Source organism: Pan paniscus, chromosome 2, assembly GCF_029289425.2.
Source record: "Pan paniscus chromosome 2, NHGRI_mPanPan1-v2.0_pri, whole genome shotgun sequence".
NCBI classification, from domain to species: Eukaryota; Metazoa; Chordata; class Mammalia; order Primates; family Hominidae; genus Pan; species Pan paniscus.
The window spans coordinates 144,028,192-144,053,104 of record NC_085926.1 but is presented as its reverse complement, the minus strand read 5'-3'; the positions used below and the strand labels follow the sequence as shown (position 1 = coordinate 144,053,104).

Sequence of the window (24,913 nt, the reverse complement as noted above, 5' to 3'; positions counted from 1 at the left end):
TTTTCCCTTTCCTGTGTCATTTTAGCTTCACCTACCTGGTTTTCTCAAAACTCTCCACAAACTGCTAGTCACTGAATTTGGGCTCATGCTTGGGCTTCAGAGGAACCCAAATGATTCCTACCTAAACTTTAGAGAATTAAAGTGACAAAGTATTTGGTCTGCTTTAGGAGATAATAAAGCAAACTACGTTGGTTGGGTTTAGTTTGGCATGAAGGAATCTGAATACTAGGTTAGGGAATGTGGATTGTTTCCAAATCTGTTATGAAATCTGTTTGGGGATGAAGCAATCAAAAGGATATCTGAGTATGATTAATCTAGTTGTGGTATATAGTGGTATTACACTGGTGGTAGGGAAAGTCTACAGGAAATGGCATAGGATACACTCAAGAGTGCATTAGTTAGTGAGGTAGTAGTGAGAATGGAAAGGAATAGATGAAGAGAGAACATGAAGGGAAAAAATGACAAGATTTGGAGTCCAGCTCTGTGAGTTGGCGGGTGTGGGGGATGGAAAGAGAGAAGTAAAAATGTCTGAGGCCATATGAGTTAGAGAGCAGTAGTATCAACAGAGATGAGGGAGCTGAGTGGGATCTGGATTTGATGAGTTAAAAGACATATCGGGCCGGGCTTGGTGGCTCACGCCTGTAATCCCAACACTTTGGGAGGCCGAGGCGGGCGGATCACGAGGTCAGGAGATTGAGACCATCCTGGCTAACACGGTGAAACCCCGTTTCTACTAAAAAAAAAAAAAAAAAAAAAAAAAAATTAGCCGGGCCTGGTGGCGAGCGCCTGTAGTCCCAGCTACTCAGGAGGCTGAGGCAGGAGAATGGTGTGAACCCGGGAGGCGGAGGGAGCTTGCAGTGAGGGGATATCGCACCACCGCACTCCAGCCTGGGCAACAGAGCGAGACTGTCTCAAAAAAAAAAAAAAAAAAAAGACATATCGAGTTTTTGCCAATGCAACATCCAGGTAGAAATGTTCAGCAGATGGCTGGAAATGTAAGAAAGCAGGAAGGATTTGGTTTGAGAATTGGGGCTCTTTCAGACTGTGTTAGAAATGTCTAGGTATTTGAAAATCCCAACACTTGCTTTATACGAGTCTCACAGCACAGACGTTGTGACTCTTAACAGAGAAGGAAGAATGTCAAAATAACCTGAAATTATTAGTGGACTTTTGGAGTTTAAATACACACACACACCTGTGATGCAGAGAAGCCGGTAAGCATTCATGAGGGGAACGGGGGTTTGGGAGGGCAGGAAGCCAGGTTGTAGCTCTCCAAGTTCTTAAAGATACTGGAGAACCAAGGAAGCAAGAAGTCAAGTTCAAGGAGTTTGGCAATTGCAGGTTTGGCTTTCTGGAGACAGATCTGGCCAAAACACCAGCCATTCCTAGCAGAGTCCTTGGACTCAGAGGACTGATGCTGTTTGCTTTGTGCCTAGTTTTATGAAGCTGTACTTGCCACACATGAAAGGCTGTTATTAAGGAATCCATCTTTTAGCTTTTTTTTCCCCTTCAGACTAAATAAACCTTATTTCATTCTTCTCACAGGTCATAGTTTCCACTTCTTTAATTATTTGTTACTCTTCTCAGAACTTTCTCCAGTTTTCCTCTTCTTTTAAAAAACTGAGACCAAACCTTCAAAACAGAGTAATAACTGGCTTAGCTCTGGGCACAGGAAATGATTCTTTCTAAAATGTCACATCCCAGGCAAGATTTCTTTGCAGGGTTTTCCACCTGTTTTTAATACTATCAAGATAAGATGAAAGCATTAAGTTCATGTTATCTTGATATGTTAATTTTAGACAAAACGTGATCATAATGGAACACATTTTCCCATAATTTTCTGTCTTAATTTCAAAGGCCCAGAGTTATAACGGGTGTTGTCTCGATTCTGCTTTTTTTCTAATTTCACGAAAATTTAGGCAGGAGATTCCAGAATGGTAGCAGTTTGTTTCTCTTTCTCCTATAAAATAGCCTATGTCATTAAATGTATGAGGCAAAACTGTCAAGCTTTTTTCTTAATTGTGCTTTTGCTCCCACTCATTCCAACAAGTTAAACCCTTGGCTAGTTAAAATGTGAGAACAGAAAAAAAGGGAATTTTCTTAGACATCAGTCAAAAGGGGAAGCAGTGGGGGCCAAGGCTCAGAGATCTCGACCTCTCCGACCACGTCTTTGGGAGTAATTTTCCATGCGGACTGGAGCACGATCTTGTAAGCACAGCCCCGGCATTACACACGTTGGGCTCCGATTCTGCAGGATTTACAAGCCTCATTACTGGAAAGAGTCTAAGGCTCTCTTGGCACAAGCGGCGGAGCAAGAAATGTTCACTGGACAATAAAACTTTCGGTTTACAGAGTAAAATAAAAGCACGGCCTTCCTTTTACAGGGTGATGAACCTGCCCCTGAATTAATGAGGGGCGATCCATTTCCATGGCTTAAGAGTCTGGCGAGGTCCCAGTCAGCCAAGATTACCGCAGATTTGCAGTCACTTCAGACTGGGTGGAGTATCCAAGTCCATAGAAGAGCAAATTCTCACCCTTCGAGGCTGCTGTGGAAGCTACCGGGGCTGGGACAGCAGAGAGGAACCCAGACGGGAACACCGCCCTCCCGCCAGACTCCCGGCGGCTCCTCCTCCCTCTCCCAAACCCACTCCCAAAGCTAAGTGCAGGCTTCCCCGTTCCAGCCAGAAGCGCTGCGTGAGCGTCCACACGTAGCCGCAGGCAGCTCCTTAAATAGCGTCCGCGCTGAGCAAACAGTCCAGACGTGGGGCCCAGGAGGGCGAGCTGAGGCGACCGCACCGGGTGCGCAGCGGCGGCGGGTCAGCGGGCGGCCAATAGCCAGGACGCGGCCCGCCCCGTCGCCTCCCCTCGGGGAGCCTATAAGGCCTCCGCAGCGCCCCGGGCGCCTGCTGCTCCGTGCCTCCACCGACGACCTCACTCTGCTGCGTTACGCGCCGCTCCGGCTGCCGGCCGCGCGCCTTGCCCGCCCGCTCCCGCCCGCAATCGGCGGCCCAGGGCGGACCCGGGTCTCTGCGTTCTCGCGAGAAGCGCGGCGCTGCGGGGCCGTGGGCGCCTGAGCCCGCGCGGCCCTCGAGGGCCGAATATGGGGGGATGCACGGTGAAGCCTCAGCTGCTGCTCCTGGCGCTCGTCCTCCACCCCTGGAATCCCTGTCTGGGTGCGGACTCGGAGAAGCCCTCGAGCATCCCCACAGGTGAGCACCCCGCGGTCCGCCGCTGTCCCGCGAGGCTCGGCCGGCGGGGGGGCAGTTCATTCATCCACCAGCCCTTCCGCGGGGCTGGCCAGGTGAGTAGTGGGGGCCTGTCCCTCCTCTCCAGCACCGCCGGGGTCTTCCCCAGAATTGCGGTCGGGCGGCGCTGGTCCCTGGGGAAGTGTAGGGGCACCCGCCCTCGTTGACTTCTTGGAGTTCTCGGTGAACTCAGCGTGCCCGAATTTCCCGGCAGAACAAGTTGGAGTTTCCTTTTGGACTTGCAGGTCATGGGCACCAACACCTTTCCTGCAGCTCTCCTTTCCCCTCCTTTCCGAGAGCTGGCATGGATTTATCCTTGATGGACGAGGCAGTACTCCTTCTGTGACCTAAACACGGGGCTTAAGTGTACTTTCTAATTGATGGTGACACATTCCTTCCAGCACCCCAGGAAGCAGCCGGTAACACCTCCCTCTTGCCAAAAACAACGCTCGCTCGAAAACCTTAGTTGTTTTCAGTAAGGCTGCCTGGCTACCCAGTACCTCCAGGCGGCAGCTTTCTTCCTTTGGGATCTGAAGGGGAAGCTGTGGACACACAGCTGCTCCCCTTACCTACCCTTTTCTTGAGCCCGGTGCTGTTTCTTGTTTTCAGAAGCTGTGTAAAACAAAACGTTTTATATTTAGCCAGATTAAAGAGAGTTTCACCACGTCTGTCTAAACATGCTTTGCTGCCTTTTGTGGCACATGAAAAATCCTTGGAGTTTTCCACATTTGTGCTCTTTGTGCTCAACTCTCTGAAATTAGATCTTGCATTTAAATGACCTTCTAATGTCCTTTTTGTTTTGTTTTGTTTTTTGTTAAGTCATCTTGGCACCATTTTTTCCCCCAAGTTTATAATAGAGTGCTTTTCTACTTGAACTTTTCTTAAGCCTAAGGACAGAAATTTCTATTTCAGAGTTACATTCAGAAAGTGACATTTGGTTTGCAGTCCAGCTAATCCATGTAGCGATAGTTTTGTCTTCATATTTAAGTGTTTCAGAAAGCGTCAGCAGGCTGAACTGCCTATCTTTCTACAAAACAGTGCTTGCTTTGTTAGCTTGAGAAACTTCAGCATTCAGATGGATTTCTATCAGTTACAGGATGCTTTTCTTTCTGTTAGGTATATGTGACCATTTAAAAATGGATTTCTGAACCCGTGTGATTCCTCTAAATTTGAACTAAACTTTTGCATAATTTAAAAATATTTCTTCTAACATAATATCTAGAAAGTAGAAAGTAAATACTTTCAGCAAATCTGGAAGTAGAGAAATTTAAAAAGGAAAAACAGAACAAAAAGCCTTCCCCAGAAAAATGTCTTTCTTTGTTGAAACACCCAAGGAAACTTTAACTGGGAAATAAAATAACCTCTAAGGACTTTGTAATATTTAGAGAGGCCTCTTTGGCCTTGGTATATTTTATTCCACTTCATTGCCAACACCCCTAACTTTTAAATAGAGGACATCCCTTTGTATCTGCCTTTATATTTATAGTCAAAATCAAATTCCCTTCTCACTCTGGATTTTAAATTTCATGGAACTGGACAGTAAACTTTTAATGGATTGTGATATCAGAGAAAGAGAATTTTAGGTATGAAAGTTTCCTCAGGAAACGACCACATGAAACCCACTGTTTAAATCTGAGGACTGGTCACTTGGTAAGCAGGCATGGAGAATTCGGTTAGGGTCGAAATGTGGGAAAATACTAATTTGTGATAGGTGAAGCCAGCAGTAGTCAGTTTGATTACAAATTTCGGTGTAGGTAGGTGTTCTCATAGGTTATGTGATAAACTAATAAATGTAGAGGTAAACTGCTTGATAAAGTGGGCAGAATCATGGACTGTGGTCTATTTTATTCTTTACATATTTCAACTGAAAATTACTAAATAGAAGCTTATTCGTTGACATAAATATCAAGATCTTCTATAGGACCCTAAATTGTCTAGCTTAATAGTTCTTTAAGAAGAGTGCTTATCATCTCTAACCCTGTATATTTGTCAACATGTCCCAGCTAACCAAGAAGAAATGGTTTAGATCACAATTTCTTGGCCCTATTGACATTTTGAGCCAGACACTTCTTTGCTTTGAGGGACTATCCTGTGCATTGATGTTTAGCAGTATCCTTAACCACTGTGCACTAGATGCCAGTAGTATAACCTTTCTAATCTGAACACCAAAAAAAAAAAAAAGGCCTAATGTCCCCAGAGGGACAAAATTGCCCAGGGTTAAGAATCACTGGATTAGACTAATCTATTTGTATTTGAGGCAATATGGCATTATAGTGTTACTGGAATGATAACAGCAAATTATTTTTGAAAACAAATATTTACAGTGATTTTCAGTTTACCCACTGTAGTTGGGAATGTGATACACATTCATCAATTTTTGGAGTGTAATTTTTCCTAGCTCTGGTGCTTTGTTGACCAGAGTTGAGAACATAGATTTTTGTTAAATTTTTGAGAGTTCTGTGTGCTGTATTGATTCCTTTTGGTTGCCACTTTATTCTTAGCATGGAAAGACTAAATAAGATTTTGGCTAAAATAATTATTTTCTCTGAAAATAACGTATAGGAATTGTTACCTGAAAATTATATCCTTATGGGAGCTTTCAGAGGCAGAACCTTCTTAATCAGTGCCAGTAAATCAGGTTCATACCCTGATTTATCTTTCCTGCCCTTTCTGCCTTCTAGATGGGATAAGGAGAAGGTGGATGTATTCCTGCCAAGTCTTTGCCGTCATGTCTCCAGACCTGGATCAAATTTGTGTGTGTTTTCTGAGGCACCTTACTATTCTATGATCCAAACTGGGCAGAAACCAAGTTTTGGGCAAAAATAAAGGAAATGGTTTCAAATGTTTCTGTCAAGACCAGTATTTTTCTACCACATTCATTCATTTATAAACTCTCTAATTTACTGTGGTACATTCAAGGAAAAAAGGAAAGGTTTGTCCCTATCTACTGATGCAAACCAGCAATTTATGGGGTGGAGAGGAAAAGAGCAAGGGCCTGGAGAAACCTCTGGAAGAGAGAGGGTCTTGTCCTCTGTACTTTCTGTATTCTGTGCTTCAGCCACACAGAATGACATTATCATCCATAAACAGACTGTGCCTTTTATTTCACATGACAACAGACATATAAAACTACTATAGAGAATGTGAAGACAAGAAATGAAAATTAAATTGAGCTACCCTTTTCTATCCATCACATGGGACAAAGCATCTTAAAATAAACTCTGATTGTACCAAATGTCAGGATGGGAATTGACCGTTGATGGAAGCACAGTGTCTTTGGAGAACAATTTAATAATATCTACTGGAATTGAGAATCTGCATGTCCTGTAATCCTAGATATGTGCATGAATAGCACTCTCAAATTTCTGTTCCTTCCTTTTTAGTCTTTTGAAATCCTGTTTATTGTTTAAGTCTAGCTCCTAGGAAATTCTTCTCCTGGCTATTTTTGTTTGGTTCTTTTTATTTTTAACTTCTTAATGTAGTTGGTTTATACAAATCATATTTACTTTGTACTATAGGTCCTTATGTTTAATAAATTATAAACTCTTTAAAGTGAAGGGCTGAGTTTTATTCATTTTTATGCTCTTCAGTATCTACACTGTTGTTTTGCCACAGACATTCTCAGGTTTTACTTACTGAGTTTCTGGTCTGTTCTGAGAATTATGAAAAGTAGCGTGCAGTCAATGAGGTTGCTAGTTTCTTCTTCCCCCAGAACTTTATCTGAATTCACTGAGCTTCCTTTCTCTGCTTGGGAACCCATACGCTACATGATTTAACAGCTTAGAAGCGAAATATCTGCTGCCTTGTTTCTGAACCGTGTTTGGCAACCCTTCTCCACAGGTTGTATTTCCTGCTTTACCTGCTTTACTCAATACAAAGTGGCACCTTCACTATTACTTTCAGGTAGTTGGGTGCCATAATTTTTTTTATTGGTGGTGACATGGAGATTTGGGATGGTTACATACCTTGCACAAGCTCACATAGCTGGAAAGCAGTAGAAGAGGGGCCTGTGCCCCTTCTTCAGGCTGTGCTTGTCTTTCCTGACCTCATAATTGTTCTCTTGGACTTTTGGGACCTATGAGAAAGAAACAGAAACTGGCCATCAGTGACTTAGAGAAACAAAAGGAAAGCTTTGCTAAAAGGGAAAAGACATAATTTGCAGGTTATGTAAAAGGAGGAGAAAGGAGTAGGCACAGGCTGAAGGAAAACTGGGCCCTAGGCCAGAGTGGTAAATTATGGCCCATAGGCCAAATCTAGCAGACCCCAAACAGCTACCTGTGTTTGTGTGGTCTGTGAACTAACAGAGATGTTTACATTTTTAAATGGTTGAAAAATATCAAAAGGAGAATAATATATTATGAAACATGAAAATTATATGAAATTAAAGTTTTATTGGCTTTCAGCCACATTCATTCATTTACTTATTGTCTGGCTGCTTTGGTGCTACAAGGCAGAGCTGAGTAGTAGTTACAGAGACTATGAGGCCTGCAAAGTCTGAAATATTTACTAGCTGGTCCTGTACAGAAAAACTTTGCCGAACCTTGCCTTAGGAGATGACATTCCCACTTAAGTTGTGGCTCATGCCGATCTGCTGCTCTGTGGGAAGGAGCTGGCTTCTGGACGGTAGCAGCTGGCTCTGGGCATTTCAGAGACCTGTTTTTCATTTTAGAATTTGCCGGTGATTCCTGTGGTGTTTTGCGTTCAAACATAGAGTTTCTCTGTTACATCTTTTTAAACATAGCACTTGAAGCTATCAAGACATGTTCTTTGGTGTAAGTAGTGTTCTCATGATCAAAAATGAATAAAAACACTGATGGCTAGTTGGAAAGGAGATGCATATTTCTTCTTCAGAGCTTGAGTATATTCTAGAAATTTGTTCTAAAAACCTGGTTATGAATTTGTGGCTGAGCTCCTGGGAGGAAATAATTAGCACGTTTATCAATGAGTATTTTTCTTTAATCATTGCTATAAATTAGGCTAAACTGAGAATCTGGTGGCTTTTAAAATGACATATTCTTTTTAATTTACATCTTACTCATTTGCATTTGCTGTAGAATGCTTGCCTCCCCAAACTGAACTGAACAGAACTAATTTTCTTTCTTTTTTCTTTTTTTTTTTTTTTTTGAGACGGAGTCTCGTTCTGTCGCCCAGGCTGGAGTGCAGTGGTGTGATCTCGGCTCACTGCAACCTCTGCCTCCCGGGTTCAAGCAATTGTCTGCCTCGGCCTCCTGAGAAGCTGGGATTACAGGCGCCCGCCACCATGCCTGGCTAATTTTTGTATTTTTTTTTTTAGTAGAGATGGGGTTTCACCATCTTGGCTAGGCTGGTCTTGAACTCCTGACCTCGTGATCCAACCCCCTCGGCTTCCCAAACTGCTGGGATTACAGGTGTGAGCCACCGTGTCTGGCCAATGAAACTAATTTTCAAAGCTATTGAGATTGCAGTTAAAAATAGTTATCTAGAATAGTAGAATTATAGAGACTGTGTTATTTTATTTATTTATTTATTTATTTATTTATTTATTGACAGGGTCTCACTCTGTAGGTCAGGCTAGAATGCAGTGATGCTATCATAGCTCACTACAGCCTGAAACTGCTGGGCTCAGATGATCCTGCTTATCACCTCAGCCTCCCAAGTAGCTGGGACTGCAACTCTGTTGTTGTTATCTTTATTCTGCTTACCACCTTAAAGCCTACATGTTGCAACCCATATTTGGTAATTACACTACTAAAGATGGTGCAGCAGTACAGAATTGATTACTGCCCGACTGTGTCACAAAGATACCTCTTCAAATAATACTGTTTATAATTTAAAAATGTAGTATCTTCAAATAAGTTTTTGTTTTCAGAGTAACTTTACAAGCAATTCAAAGAGCAAAGATACATTGTTTTTATGCACAAAAGGAAGATTTTCATTACAGATTTTCTTTTGTGTATTAAAAGAGGGAAGTGTACTTTTGTTAATTTTAATTTGGTTTTCTTCAAAACAATACAATCAGGTTTATGCATTTACATACTTAGTTACTGATTGACTCATGCATTTTTTTCAGGCCTTGATTGTTTTAGTAGCACATTGTGGCAGATTTAGGAAAATAAAAATCATTTTAAAATTTCTATTAAAATATGGATATACTCCCCCTTTCTTGAATTTATTTCTTAAAGGAGATGTGATTAAGTGAGAAAATGCTTAATTTGTTAGTGTGGAAATATGCTTCATGTTTACAATTTCTTTTCCGCTATAAGAAATTAGGTTTAAAGTTTAGTTTGTATAGGTTTGTAATTAAATTTTAACCAGGAAAAAAATCTATAAATAGCAACTGGATAACCTTTGCTCTTCATTTTAAGAGCAATTAACACTAACTTTTTTTTTTTTTGCTGTTCTTTTTTATTATTAGTCTTCTCACAAGGGAGTATCAGTTTCTGTGCAAGTTCATGAGTGATGGGGATACTCCCCAGGCATTATCAATACAGAAGTGACAAGGTATACTACGTTGGAGTGTCCTTTCCTTTTTTGGCTGAAGAACTACTGTATTTATAATAAAAATCTACACCAGAAGTTTAAAGAAAAAACCATATTTCAAGTTTGAATACAATAAAGAACATGATTATTACTGTAAATATACTCAATAGACTTCTAATACAAATAAAAGTCTTGGTGAACATATGGCTAAAATGAGGGGCTACTTGAGGCAGGGAAGTGGTCAGGAAAAGTGTTTCATATAAACATTGGTGAATTTTCAAAAATGGGCCAGAGTTGAAATTAAATATCATTTGTTACACTGATAGTTTATTGATTTTAATATTGCTTTTATTATCTTGTGTGCATAAGACATCCTGGTGCATTAACTAATCATCTGCTCATTTAATTTGGGGTTATATTCTCAAATTTTTACAAAGAACTTTCTCATTTGCTTTCTAGTTACTGCTAACCTATTTTAGGGTTCCTTCCAAATGGTAGGTGAGAGATAGGACTTTCCTCTGATTTAAATGCTGTTTTTCTTTTCTTTTTTTTTTTTTTTTTGTGCTGTGGGCAGGTAAAAATTCTTTATGGGACAAAGGAATTTTCAAGTACACATAATTTTTATTGTTCTTGACAGTACTCCTGGTCAGTCTCGGACACTCAAGTGCAGTAAGGAGATATTGAATATGCATCATGCTCCACAGCTTGACCCTCCCACAGGCACAGCAACAAGTGAAATAGATATGTGGATTTTGGCAACCTTGGCTTTTTGATGCTAGGGCATCGATCTGGCCTGGGAGAAGAAAAGCTCCAGAAGCTATACTTTATTCCAGAGCCCCAGCACACAGTGTCTCACAGGCAAGGCTGCTCTGTCATTGACTATTCTGTTTTAAATGGTTTGAAGCCACAACTTTTGTGGGCTTTCAGGTGCGAAATACTTAACAGATGCTGCACACAGGGCTAAGAAGGGGGCCAGTAACATTTAGGTCTTTTAAAATGCATTCTCTAACAGGTTCTTTAAACATTTAAATCTTTCCTTCCTGTTTCTAGCAATGTACTAAACACCAACAGCTATCTCATCTTTAAAAATTCTGCAAATACAGAATTTAAATTATTTCTTTTTGAAAAAAGGAACCAGCTAACAGTTTGCTGGTAGACTAAAATGATCTCCATAATGTGATCACCTGGGGAAGTCTTAGAGCGCTGTTGTTATGAAGAGGGCGGATGGGTTCTTTGATGGGATTTTCCAGTCTTGTCCAAGCCAGCTCTGAGGCACCTTGTCTTCAGAGGCCTCTTCTCCTGCTCTGGCTATGCTGGTTCTTTCCTGGCCTCCAGCTGGCACCACAGTGGTGACCAGAATGCCCTGCTGGTCCAGGGCCTCTGGAATTCCTGCCGGCCACGTCTAGAGAAGGACAATCCTCCTTTTCTTCTTAGTTTAGTTTAGACAAGGTTGGAATTTTTTAAACAGTGACTTTACTAAGTAACCAAGGGCAAAACAAAACAAAACCTCACACTGGAAAATCACCGAAGCAAAGAAATGAACAGACTTACAAAGCAGAGATTCAGAGTTCTTACTCTTCTCTGACTTTGGTATAGTTCTGTATTGAAATTCTAAGATTCTTGCAGGGAAAATAATGTATATATAAAACTGAGCAAATCAAAGAAGCACTTATGGGTAAGCAACCTGGATACCTGCACACCCAGCACATTTTGAGGGTTCATGAATTCTGTGTCCTTGTCCAGCGTTTCTTTCTCCCCTCTTCACTCTCATTCCTCACTTCTTCCTACCACTTTCTTTTACACAGACGACTCTTCTCCATGATTGGAGTCCATGAGATCCATGGGTAGACAAGTGGTAATAGATGGTCTAGGTATATTTGTCATTTCTTAGGGACATATTACATTACATATTAGCATAACTGTAGCCATTGGACACTTAATTTTCTTCACTAGATAGAATTTTTTTTTTTTTGAGATGGAGTCTTGCTCTGTCGTCCAGACTGGAGTGGAGTGGTGCGATCTCGGCTCACTGCAACCTCTGCCTGCTGGGTTCAAGCGATGCTCCTGCCTCAGCCTCCTGAGTAGCTGGCATTACAGGTGCGTGCCACCACGGCCAGGTAATTTTTGTATATTTAGTAGAAACGGGTTTCACCATATTGGTCAGGCTGGTCTTGAACTCCTGACCTCAGATGATCCACCTGCCTCAGCCTCCTAAAGTGCTGGGATTACAGGCATGAGCCCCTGCCAATAGGTAAAAAATTTTTATGCTGTTGCCCGTGACTATTTTTATATTGCTTTAATTCTTGATTTTAGTAGCAGTTTGTGTATGCTTTTATAAACCTATATAATTTAGTAAATCTACATTAGTTTATTTAGCTAAGCTTTACAAATTCCCTCATAATACAACTTTTTTAGAGGTAACTAACAGCATTGTAAATTTTTAGATGCAGATGTATGCCAACAGTAATTCCCATTGTGTAATACTGTGAAATTTTGGTAATTAATATTTTAAAAAATAATTGGAGTATTTATTGACTGGCTAGTCTCTGTTCTGTTGCTTTGTGTGAAGGAAAAACAGAAAAAACAAACCAGAATGAACAAACAAAAACCACACAAGGCTCAGTTCCTGTTCTGTATTGAAATTCTAAGATTCTTACAGGGAAAATAATGTATGTATAAAACGGAGCAAATCAGAGAAGCACTTATGGGTAAGCAACCTGGGCTGCAGGGAAGAACACACACATCTGGCATCAGGAAACCTACATCTAAGTTCTCATCCTTCCACTCACCAACCTTGAGCCGATTCTTGAGCCTCGTCAGATTTTACTTGTAATTTGTGATCCTTACAGTGCTGTGATTTTATGTCTCTTGACTTTTTTTTTTTTTTCAAACGGAGTTTCGTTCTTCTTGTCCTGGCTGGAGTGCAATGGCGCGATCTTGGCTCACTGCAACCTCCGCCTCTCGGGTTCAAGTGATTCTTCTGCCTCAGCCTCCTCAGCTGCTGGGATTACAGGCATGCGCTACTATGCCCTGCTAATTTTGTATTTTTAGAAGAGACCGGGTTTCTCCATTTTTGTCAGACTGGTCTTGAACTCCCAACCTCAGGTGATCCGCCCACCTCAGCCTCTTGAAGTGCTGGGATTACAGGCGTGAGCCACCGTGCTTGGCCAATGTCTCTTGACTTTTAAGTGTCAGAATGGTGGTAGAGACAGAGTGCTGCAGGAATCAGAAAAGAGGTCTCAAGAAAACTTACTATTATTTGTTAGGCCAAAGAAGGCCAAGATATAAGGTTGTTTTGTGTTTTAAATTCTACTTTTTCTACTAGTTGTTGTATCAAGATCTGGACTTGGCCAGGACTTGGTGTTGCTTTTTTCTCTTAATTAGCTTTTGATTTAGATGCAGGACAGTAGGCCAAGAATAACTAGAATTAAATTTACATTTAAAAAGGTTCCAAGTGTTTTTATATGAGAAGAGAAAACAAGTCTGGTGTTTTTATGAAGCTATTTTCTGTTTTCAGAGAGGAACCGTATCCTCTTCAGTACATTTAAATATTGTATGCTGTTAAAAAAATAAACTTATATTCATCTGTTTCAGTCCTGACCTTTAAGTCAAATAAATTAATAACAATTATGCTGGTAACTTTTTTTTTTAACTTTTATTTAGGGTTCAGGGGTACATGTGAAGGTTTGTTACACAGGCGAACTCATGTAATGGGAGTTTGTTGTACAGACTATTTCATCACCCAGGTATTAAGCCCAGTACTCAGTAGTTATCTTCTTTGCTCCTCTGTCTCCTCTCACTGTCACCCTTAAGTTGAGCCCAGTATCTGTTGTTCCTTTCTTTGTGTTCATGAGTTCTCATCATTTAGCTTCCACATATAAGTGAGAATATTCGGTATTTGGATTTCTGTTCCTGTGTTAGTTTGCTAAGGATAATAGCCTCCAGCTCCATCCATATTCTCGCAAAAAACATGATCTCATTTTTTTTTAATGGCTACATAGAAGTTAAAGCGAAGTTTTATGATATGTGCTACTTAAAAATTGGGGACCCTTTTCTAACTTGTTACACAAATAGTCATCAGAATACCTAGATTCAACTTTTGGATTCATTAATTATCTTTAAAATATGATTGCATTTAGTGAACTGAAAACATGGCAAATAAAAACGAAATCAGTTTGTGGGAGCAAAGTATTTATGTGCATACGTATATGTGTATATGTCTATGTACACATTTGTGTTTACTAGCCATGGAGGTTATTGTTGAGCCTTAAGAAAGGAATAGAAAGTATGAATACATTTTAATCTGGACTTCTTTGATATCTTGCTAGGTCATTGTCACAGCAGCATTTGTTCTACATGTGTTTGCATCTTTAGAATGGAGCATATCTAGTGAGTGGTACACTCTGAGACTTAATCCTTGGAGAAGATGGTGGTGTGCAGTGCTTTTTTTTCTGGCTATTTTTCCTACTGTTTCCAGGTGGATTTTATGTAAATTGAAGGAAGCAGTTCAAGCAGAACAATTGGAAGGGAAAGAGGGTGACTTAATTTTAAAAACATATATAGTTACTTATACAGTTGTTTTTTAAATGTAAGATTAGCAAATATTAACAGAAGTATTTAGCCTGGGTGTTGGTTTTGGAAATTAACTGTTATTTATTGAATAAGCAAATAAATACCAGTAGCTGAGTCTTTTGTACAGTATATTAGGTTGAAGAAAAATTTGGTTTATTAAAATGATAAACTAACTTTTATCTTATTAATATCACTTGATATTTTATGTTCCTCAAGCATAAACATGTTTTTTTAAAAAATGAAGTATTACATTTTAAACAGCAAGTAAATATCCTAAAAAACCAGGCTCCTTCTCACTGAATGGCTGTGTTACACCAGTACTGTCAGCTCCCTGGGTTATGGCAGAGTGGATAAGTGAGATTTTTTTTCATGTTGAGATAAAAGATAAACTAAGAAGTCTACTTTTGAACCATAGACACAAACTTAAAAAATAACTATAATTGATAATTATATCTGATTTTCTATAACCAGATTTAAATTCTTCATTGATGCAAGGCATGAATTTTTCTTAATAATTCTCAGAATATCCCACACTTAAATTAGCTTAAAAGCATATTTAGTTTGTAGAAACTTCTTTCAAAAAAGAGTCCTATTCAGTTTGAAGAGGTGATGGGAGTGAGAGGGTAAGTGAAATAGAGGAAGGGAAGTTGCTTTTAAGTGTGGTACAAAATTACAAAATATGTGACTTGAATGAGTTCACAATTAATTCAGAAAAATCTGAACTAGAAGCCACTGCTGAGTGCTGGCAAGGGAAATTATGCTTATGTAAAATGTGACACTGAATTCTTCCCTGAACAGAAATTTCGTTTGGGTAGTTTCATCCTTGGGATTTATTTATGTGGATTATGCTTATTGCGGTTGTAGCATTTCATATTAACCGTAACAAATGGAATATCCCAGCCATTCTTTGCATGCTATGACTTTCAGCCTATGGTCCAGTGTGCATGGACCCTCTTGCAACATATACACTGAGACAGTGTATAGTGCTGAATTTGTTTTTTATTTGGTTTCAGGAAGTCAGCTGGTTACTTCAGTAATCAGCAGAGATTCAGAAATATAGATGTTGTAATATTATGATGCAACCATGGATGTGTTTCATATCACTTATTTCTGATAAATTGAGGTACAAGTCTGTTGTGCTTTGAATTATTGGAGAGTTGTGTTATTTCCTCTTTTATTATGATTAAGTGTATTACAGAGAATTTGAGGATGGTGTTTTTAAAATACTAGGGTAAATGCAGAAACAGTACAGAGGAGTGTTTGCTTTCTTGATATAGCCAGAGGGTGCTCACTATACAAGGAGACTAGAGACCTCTAACTTTGAACTTCAAAACTTTGAAGTCATTTTTTTCTCATTCCTCTGATTTATTCTTGGTATTTAGGTATAGTGCTTTGCTCATTATTTTGTCTCTGTCTTTTTTTGTTTGTTTCATCTGTAGTGAAAAGTGTGTGTGTGTGTGTGTGTGCGTGCCTGCCTGCCTGCCTATATAAATAATTAGATATCTATTAGATATTTGAAACGGGTAAAGATTATTTTTAACATGATCTTAATATTGTTATTGCATTCAACAGTGATTCCTTAATGTTATTTAATACCTATCCAAATTCACCTTTGCCTCTTTTTCTCAAATATGTCTTTTTATAGTTGGTTTGTTTGATCCGGATCCATAAATTTATCTTCCTAAACACCTTCCAAGCTGTCACTTACCTTAGTCTACACTGCAGGACTCTGGTAGCTTCGGGGTCAAATCTAGCCTAAATATTGTTTTTCAAAAGTCTCAAATTAAGTTCTATGTTTCAGGAAATTTTACTTAAAAATCAGAATCTTTCTTGTTTTGGAGGAGAAAAAAGGAAAAGAAGGACTGGAAACCCTGGGTTTTCCTTCCCGTATGGCAACAACAGCTGGCTGACTCTGAGAAGTCCTCTCCTTGGATGGGGTGCTTGTGCACTCCAGTCACCATAGCAGGTGCCTGGCCTCTTCACTGATGTGTTTGCAGCCCCCTCTCTGTATACATCACTGAATTAGATAATTATCATTGTTTCTGAAATTATTTTTCTTGTCTCATCTTTCTTAAGTCCAGTGACTCTTCGCATGCTATGACTTTCAGCCTATGGTCCAGTGGTTTTGTCCTCCCTGGAATATTTGGTAACGTCTAGAGACATTTTGTTTTGAGCAGTGGGTGCTACTTGCATCCTGTCGGTTGAGTCCAGGGACCCTGCTAAAGTGTCCTGCATTACACAGCATGACCCCATCACTCTCTCCCAGCCCCACCCCAAGAAAGAATTATCTGGCCCCAAATGTCAATAGTGCTGAAGTTGGGAAACTCTGCTACAGTCTGATGGCACACTTCTAATTTCACTGCCCCGCTTCTAGTGTCTTCTCTATTTCCAAATGTATTTATTATCATTTCCCAATTTGCACTCTGTTCATACTGGATTCCTCACTATCCAGTCAAGAGACCATGCTTTTACACATCTTTTGGAGGAGGGGGGATTATATTTCCAGGTTCCTTGACTGTGAAAATACTGTCTGTCATTTTTAAGGCCTGAACATAGATATATTAAGTCTTATATTCTAGTGATTTTTTTGTAGATTTTTATTGTTCCTTCAATGTTGAACTCCTACAGTATTCTCTGCAAATATATAATCTGTGATTTAAATTAGTATTTAGTATGTTATTCTCAGTCTTTTCATATGAACTAACTTTACATTCTTAGTTGGATTTTAACCTGCAAGAGGATAGAGATCGTATCTCTTGAATTGCTGTGCCTTAGAACTCCCAACCTCGGAAGCTTCTCTGCCTATAGGCCTTACAGAGGGATAGTCCATTAACCCATGGCTTGCCCTAGTCACAACTAACAAGATAAGCAGGAACCCTATGTTGGTCAGGGTTCTATTCAAACGAAGAACCCATTTTAGATATCTTGAGCAAAAACAGATTTAACAAAAGTATTTACAAGCTTATACAATTACTGGAAAGCCTGGAAGAATGGGCTTTAGCAAAGCTTTCAGCAGTGACTTCTAGAATAGCAGAAATAGCTGACCAAACTAGGAGGCTACTACCTTTGTCCCAACGGGGAATCAGGAGCCCACCATTGGAAGTATTGAATTCAGAAATAGGCTTCCATAAATGTAACCCAGGCATGGAGAAGCCGTCTCTGTTGATTCCTTATGCCCATGAGGCAGTGACTATACCAACAATGCAGAATTCAGCCACAGCCTTTGCTGCTGTCGATATGTCTGTCTGTCTCTCTGCCTCTCTCTCTCTTTCTCTCCCTCTCCGTCCACCCGCCCTCCTCCCCAGTTCCCACAAAGTGTGAGATTGACCCTAGAACACTGGTGTAGGGTAAACCGTATCCTTCTGACCATGCTTACCAATGGAAACGGCCAAAAGTGATAGGGATAGGACCATCTGTTTTTCAAATCTCACAGGAATACATCTTAGAGGAGGGGTATAATTTACATCCAAATGTTTAGCTCCAAAGAACTTGGAGAAATGCACCTTTAATATTTGATTTTCTCATGACTTTCTTCAGTAATTGTTCTTCTTGAAGCTTGGCAAAGCATTAAATTATTTTAAATTTTTATGGATGTTTTTGACAATAGGGACCCAAGTAAGGGCTTAGCATTACATGAAATACATGCTTTTTAACGTGGAGCTCTATTATAAAGTTCTAAGCATGTTGAATACTTTGTCAGCTTTTAAGAAGAGCAATTTCTAATAAAGTCATGGGAAAAAAAGAAACTTATGAAATAGAGGCAACTAAGTAATAGAAATTTATGTCCCCTCACCATCCTTATTGTTTTAAGGCCAGTGGATTGTAACTTTTATGGAAGAGACAGCATGGTACAACTTAATCCTAATTACAATTTTATGATATTTGTTTGACTTATTCATTCATTTCTTATTTACTAGTGCTCTTATTTTATACAGCACCCTATAACTTTCAGTAAATTCTTAGCTGACTAGTGTCACTTTTCTGAGATAAAACCAGTGGGGCTTACTCACAGCTTCTGGATTTTGAGAATGTCAGTAATAAAATTCTGGCTCATTAAGGAAGGAAGGATTTAATTTGACTCAGCCTTTTAAAAATTCATGATAACAAAAGTACAAAAGAAAACTTTGTGGACTACCATAACTGTACTTTCTAATTGTAAATTTATGTTTCACAATTTTTATTTGAAAGTTTGGTTTTTATGTAATTGTTTTTTACTTTTGTAGTATCTTTGCTCGTAACAGTAACTATAGTTAAGCTTATGGCTGAAACTCCTGCTGAACAAATCTACAGAGGAGTATCTTGCGTTCAAATTAGAATGTTGATCTTCCTCACATTATTTGGAGTTGGGACACCCCAACTACACATGGTATTTATTTATTTTAAAATTTCATTTGTTTTGCTCATTGTGATAATTTCAGGTGGTAGGTAGATGTATCTTAGTGTTCAAATTAACACATAGACAAAACTAGATTGGGAATGGCTGGATTAGGTTAATACATGCCTATCTAGGTTTATTATGTCACCATGGCAGTTTTAGTTTTTGGTTTTGTATGTGTGTGTTTAAAATGATACAGCTAAAAACATTTGCTTTTATTTTGATGAAGACAAAAATATTTGGGGAATCTGGATTTATTTTGGTGATATGCCTAGGATGTAGTCAGTTTAGCCCTTTAAATGACGTTTGTCATCTAAATTATTCTGAAAGCTCTAGTAAGAAATGACAGAGCTCCTATAAGAAATGTTGAAGCACCAGTAGAAATCAGTAAGAACTAGGATATGGTAGATCTAATGAAGATGGCATAACTTCGTTTAAGAGTTGTATTTTCGGTTACAATGACAATAAATGCTTGTAACTGAAAACAGAGATAGTTAAGAATAAATTTAAATTTGTCCATGAACACACTATCAATTAGTAAACAATGTAAAACACTGTGATAGTATTCATTTTTTTCTGTTTGTATATCTTCATGTATTTTCTTTATAAAATCAAGATATACATACATATTGATAAGCAATAAAGCCACAGTTTTGTATTTGTCTTATTTACAAAATAATATATTTTAAGCATTTCCCATGGCATTGAATATTCTTCAAGCCATGATTTTTAAGTAACATTTTTATATCTGTCACGGGATTATACCATAAGTTTTATAACCATTACCTTATTTGATATATAGCTTGTTTGCCATTTGACACTAACAAAAATAATATTGTAAGGGTATTATTGAAAATAAGTTTTGGTTTCCATTTTTACCTATTTTTATAGGAAAAGTTCAAGAAACAAAATATTTAAATAAAAAGATATGTACTCTTTCTGTCTCTTGTTACATATTGTGGAGTTGATTTCCAGAAGGTTTTATGGATTTTCACTTCCACGAGCAGTGTACAAAAGGGTATGGAAATCTTGGCAAGCATTACTTTTCAAAATACTTTCTTCAAGGTTTTAGGGGAAAATAGTGTCTGATTCTCTTTATCCTCCTTTTTTATTTCTTAAATTTATAGTGATTTATTTACTTGCTAAAATATTTTTTGCCACTTCTGTTTCTTATGTGAGTTGCATATTCGTATCAGTGGTGTGTACATTCTAGTGGAGTTAGAAAGGACGGTAAACAAATGTATTGGGAAGGTATAAATCTTAAAAAGAAAAATAAAATGAGATTAGAGTGATTAGGTTGAAGAATACCATTATAAGTACTGTTTTCAGGAGATGCTTTTTATCTTTGGTTACGTTTGAGCATAGAAGGGTGGAGGCTTTCTGAGAGAGGAGGATTACAGGCAGCAGGGACCACAGTATAAATGCTCTTAGCTGAGGATGTGTTTGATGTGTCTGCAGAGCAGCCAGGAGAACAGTGTGCCTGCATTAGGGACAAGGAGGGGATAGTGATGGAAGAGATCAGATTGACAGTCAAGACCAGATCTCTTAGGTACTTGGAGTGTGGACTAGGGTAAGGAGTTTGGATTTTATTGAGAACAAGAGGTAAACCCTTAAAAAAATTTGGAGAGAAACGCAAGATATGTGTGTGAATTAGAATAGGTTATTTTATCTGGACTTTTGGTTGGTGAATGTAGTACAGGCTGATTTCAGCCCCATTTTCCCCTTTAGCCTCTCTAAAGGGTGGCTGTATTATATAGTACAGTTGCTAAACTATATACATTGTGGCCCTGAATTGATAGAGTTACAGCTATATCATTCCGGCCAGTAGAAAGAAGGGATTGACAATGGCCAGGGTAGATACAGGGAAATTCTTTAAGAGATGATTTCAGTAGTCTAGGGAGAAGAGGATGGTGCCTAGGTTTAGACTACTCACAGAAAAGATGGTTAGGAGAGGCTGGATCCTGTAATGCTGATAGAATTTGTGGTCAACTTAGATGGGGAATGTGAGAGAAAAACAGGAGTTAAGGATGACTCCAAATTTTATTTTTAAAATTTTGCATCTTAGAAGTTTTAATTTGTTTAAGTCTTAACACCAATTGAGTATATACTCTACATGCTTTTTTTTTTATATTCTCACTCATGTTTACATAGATTGTAAACACGAGTTACTCTGGTGACTGCTTTACTCCTATTTTAATAATTACTATTAAAACTTTTAGTCTTCTTTGTGTCTGTAATGTTATCTAAATGTTTATTCAGCAGAATGCTAGTGGTGGAAAACAGGACCCTAAAAATATTTTTACAAGGGCGGTCGGAGTGTTTAACTCTAGGAAGTAGGCCAAAATAGCTGCTGTGATTCACTGAGCCGTGAGTTTGGGAAAAAGCATTCTGCAAAATGTCAGCCGATAGCATTGAAAAATAGCAGAGCTGCTTGAAGCAGATTTTTCAGTTTACAGAAATTGTGTTATAACCAAAGCATGGAAGATGGGAACAAATGGCAGGGGAAATCTGGCTACATGACTCTAAGATCAGTGCTGCTGCAGAGAGTCCCTGAGTCAGCTTTGGTTTGTACCAAGGCATCAAGTGTATTTGGTTTGACAAGAGATTGGAATGTGCTGACAATGCCCCTTTCTTATAATCTTAGGCAGTATATTACAAAGCTTTATTTTGAATGTAGCTTTTATCGTTTGTTATTTATTGTACTTAAATTATGTTTAAAGGCAAGCACTGGGATATTTGTGTGCTTAAACTTTGTTTAAGGGCAAGAACTGGAGATTTGTGTGCCTGGAACAGACCCTACTCTGCCTCCACTTTCCATTTAGGTCAGTGGGCAATTAATCTTGTAATATGAAAGGTTTCAGGTTTGTAGTGTTTTTATTGATCAACCTTTACATGAAAGTACATCTACCATGTAGCTGGAAAAAGATCCCTGATAACTTTTCTATGTACCACCCTTAGTTTTTGGAAATAGGTAAAGGAAGAAAAATTGACAGACTGAGAATGAATAGGCAGAGAGATGGAAAAAACAGTAGAGAGAAGCACCAGGAGGGGTAGATTCATACAGCTGGATGGTGAATTTTGCACTGATTTGTTTTGCTAACTTAAAACTTGTTGGATTACATAAATTTCTATTAAAAAAGAAAACACTGCATTCATATTAATTTAGGCATTTTTCTTGATGACAAAAATCTGAATAAAAAAACTAGTTCCTTTTAATAAAGGACATTAAATATCAGTAGATAATAGCTTTACTTGTAGTTTATTTAGAGATACTTTCAAGGGATAAATACTTTTCTCATCTTTTTGAAAGTTATAATTTGGCAATTGTTTTCTGACAGGAACATTTGGTTACATACAGTAGATGTATGGTTAGATACAGTAAATGATGTTTTTACCAATTTTCTAACTCTCTGGGAACAGAAGTGGAGAATGTTGAATCCCATTCCCCTGTTACACACATTTCTTCACCTGGTGAACTCATTTGTCCTCAGTTTTAGTGCGAATTCCTCACAATTTTTTTCATAAACTTCCAATTTAAAATAACTTTCTCTGTTGAAACCTTTCATCCTCTTCGTGTTGTTGAACTTATTCTTAGTATTTACTGCAGTTTCCATTTTAAATTGTTTGTGGAATTATTTGCCACTGTCTTCACCTCACAACTGTATTGTAAGACCCATGAAGACAGGGATTGATTTTTCCAATAATGTTTATTGAGTGACTTCCTTCCAAAAATATTTATTGAATGCCTACTGTGTATCAACTAGGATTTGGGGATCTATTAGGTTTACATTCTCTTCAATTCCAGCATTTACTTCGTTTACCATTATGTCTCCAACATGTAGCACAGTGCCTGATAAACAGTGAATGTCAATATCTGTTGAAAGAATAAAGATGAAAGCCCTTTGAGGAGTATTTGCAGGGCTCAAATGTGGTGTGGAGTCAGGGGTTAAATCTGTAGTTGAGGAACATGAACTTCTCCTGAGGTTGGGGATTTCTTTCCCCATCTCAATCTGAAATTTCCAACTGTCCCTGTTCTAACTTTTCTTTCAATAAAAACGAGAACTTCCTTAGTGTTAGATCCATTTTGTAAACTGCGTCTGGGGAATGTATGCAGTTTAAGTAAACTGCAAGATAAATCACAGAAGAGTTAATGCAGTAGTGATCATTTTATTAGCAGTCCACTTTAATAGAATACAGCAATTTAAATTGTAATGTAGTTAACTTTGTCCTTTTTTGGGGTTGTAATTAATCTAAACATCCAGCTATTTATGTTACTTATAATTAAAGGTAGGAAAGCCATTAGATAACTCATTTGTTCATACTGTGTATTAAATTATCTGATATATTATTTATCTAGTTTATGTACTGAGAGTACATAATAAAACTTAATAAAACCTCATAATAAAACTTATTAGGGGGCAGTAAATGAAGAAACATGTTGTGTTCTTGACAGAGCAGGTACATGGACACTCAGACATTAAAATGGAGACCAAGAAATTAAAGATCAGAAGCAGCATGTGGAAAACATTCTGTCTGGGGCCACTTATTATAGGAATAAACAGCTCTGTAGATTTAGATGTTCTGGGGAAGTACCCTATCATTGGAAAATATGGTAAGTGATCATGAGTCCTCAAGAAGAGGTTATATTTGTTTGGTATTCTTTGCTTAATTATCACATTTGACAGAATGATTTGGATTATTAACATTATTAATAGAAAGTGTTTAGAGAAAGTTGAAAGGCACCATGGTTTAATTGACTGGAATGCTTTATGACTAAAAATGCAGAGAGTAGTTTGTGAATTTTCAGAAACTGATCCTATTCTTTATTAAAGCGTATTGTGTATTTCTGAAAAAGCACACATAGTATAGTTTAATTCAGACTCTTTGAGCTGTATATACTTCTAATTATATACTAGTTTATGAAATTACCGAGTTCCTTCTACTTTGAGAAATTCTGGAATTAAGAATGAGTGAGGATTGTTGGGGAGAGGTCGTTGAAGCTGACAAAACACTGAATGCTTACCCTCGTTTCTAGGTCACAGTGAAATCAGACTTCACTGGGGAGCAGTTTTCTGATGAGGAATGTCATGCATCCTTTCAGAAATGGGAATGTCTCTGTGTTTGTCTCTGTAATGTAGAGGCATCTTGAGAGGCTGGACTTTTGATGAATTGTCATAAGAACTGGCCCCATATAGCATTGGCTCAGCTTTCTAACAAGGGGATTCTTATTCCCTGCTACATAAATTCCCCAAATGAAACATTGACTCTTTCAGACATAACCTGACCCAGTGCACTGGGTCATACTGGAGTATCCTGACCCTGTATGGATTTATACTGCTGAGAAAATTTAAATTGCGTTCAAAAGAGAGCTATTTTATGAACATCTACCTTAAATATGCATCTTGCTTATGACTAATTAATGCCTTGCTATGTTTTTGTGGAGCAGTCTTGAAGAACCAGGTGGCGAACCATTCATTTCTAATGTGTTGTAGCTAGGAATTAGTTGAATTTGACTGTATACGAGGTGAGGAAAGAGAAAGGGAGGAAGGCAGGGAAGGACCAGCTTTTCCACAGTGACATTCTTCAACAATATTTTTTGCCAGCAGCTGATATTTCTTCCCTAGTGCTGTTTCAGTGTGTATATTCTAAGCCTTGTAATAAATTTCTTGCTAATGACTTAAAGTGATGGCATTTGTACAGGAATGTGTAACTGTTGGCTTGATTTTATTTTACAAACTGGTTTGAAAAAGAGAGAAAATCCTCTGAATATTCATTTCTGCTTAAGTCCAGTGGAAATCTCAGTAAAATATTGGATGTGCAGAAAAGCTTTACACTTTAGGATGAGCTGCATTATTATCTTTTTCCTGCATCATAATAAAACCCTTAATCCAACATTTAGGTTGTTTGATAGTTGGCGTTTATAACGCTACCGGGGTGAGCATTTATCAAGATAAATTGTGGAGATTTGTGTTCCTTCAGGATAGGGAATGTGGCATTTAGAATTCTTATTGTTTAGAAAGTCACAGAAGATACTTTAAACATTTTCTTAAAATTTTATTCATGTAACAGACTCATCTTTTCAGGTTAGATTTATGAGATAATTTGGAGTCCTTCACTACTTTAAACATTTTCTTAAAATTTTATTGATGCAGGAGACTCATCTTTTAAGATTAGTCTTATGAAATAACTTGGAATCCTTCTTCACTGCTCTTTTTCACAAACCCTGTTTAATCTGTCCATCAATGTTGTTTAGTCTGCCTTA

The 24,913-nt window shown here is 38.3% G+C and overlaps 1 protein-coding gene across 4 annotated transcripts in view; it reads left to right on the top strand.

Annotated features, from left to right (window-relative positions):
• Nucleotides 1-2,428: 2,428 nt before the first annotated feature.
• The window catches only part of PLOD2 (procollagen-lysine,2-oxoglutarate 5-dioxygenase 2), a 90,168-nt gene continuing 67,683 nt past the window's right edge, over nt 2,429-24,913 (top strand). The window contains exons 1-2 of one of the 4 annotated variants that reach the window (XM_063602967.1): nt 3,130-3,209; nt 5,927-11,801. Coding sequence is in view for 2 of the 4 variants with exons in the window: in XM_003826505.6 (XP_003826553.1) it covers nt 3,101-3,209 (109 nt within the window). In the remaining 2 variants the exon portion in view is untranslated. Of the gene's footprint in view, nt 3,210-3,276; nt 3,302-5,926; nt 11,802-24,913 lie in introns of those variants that run through there. The other 3 variants (XM_003826505.6, XM_003826506.6, XM_034957563.3) reach the window with 3 other exon arrangements.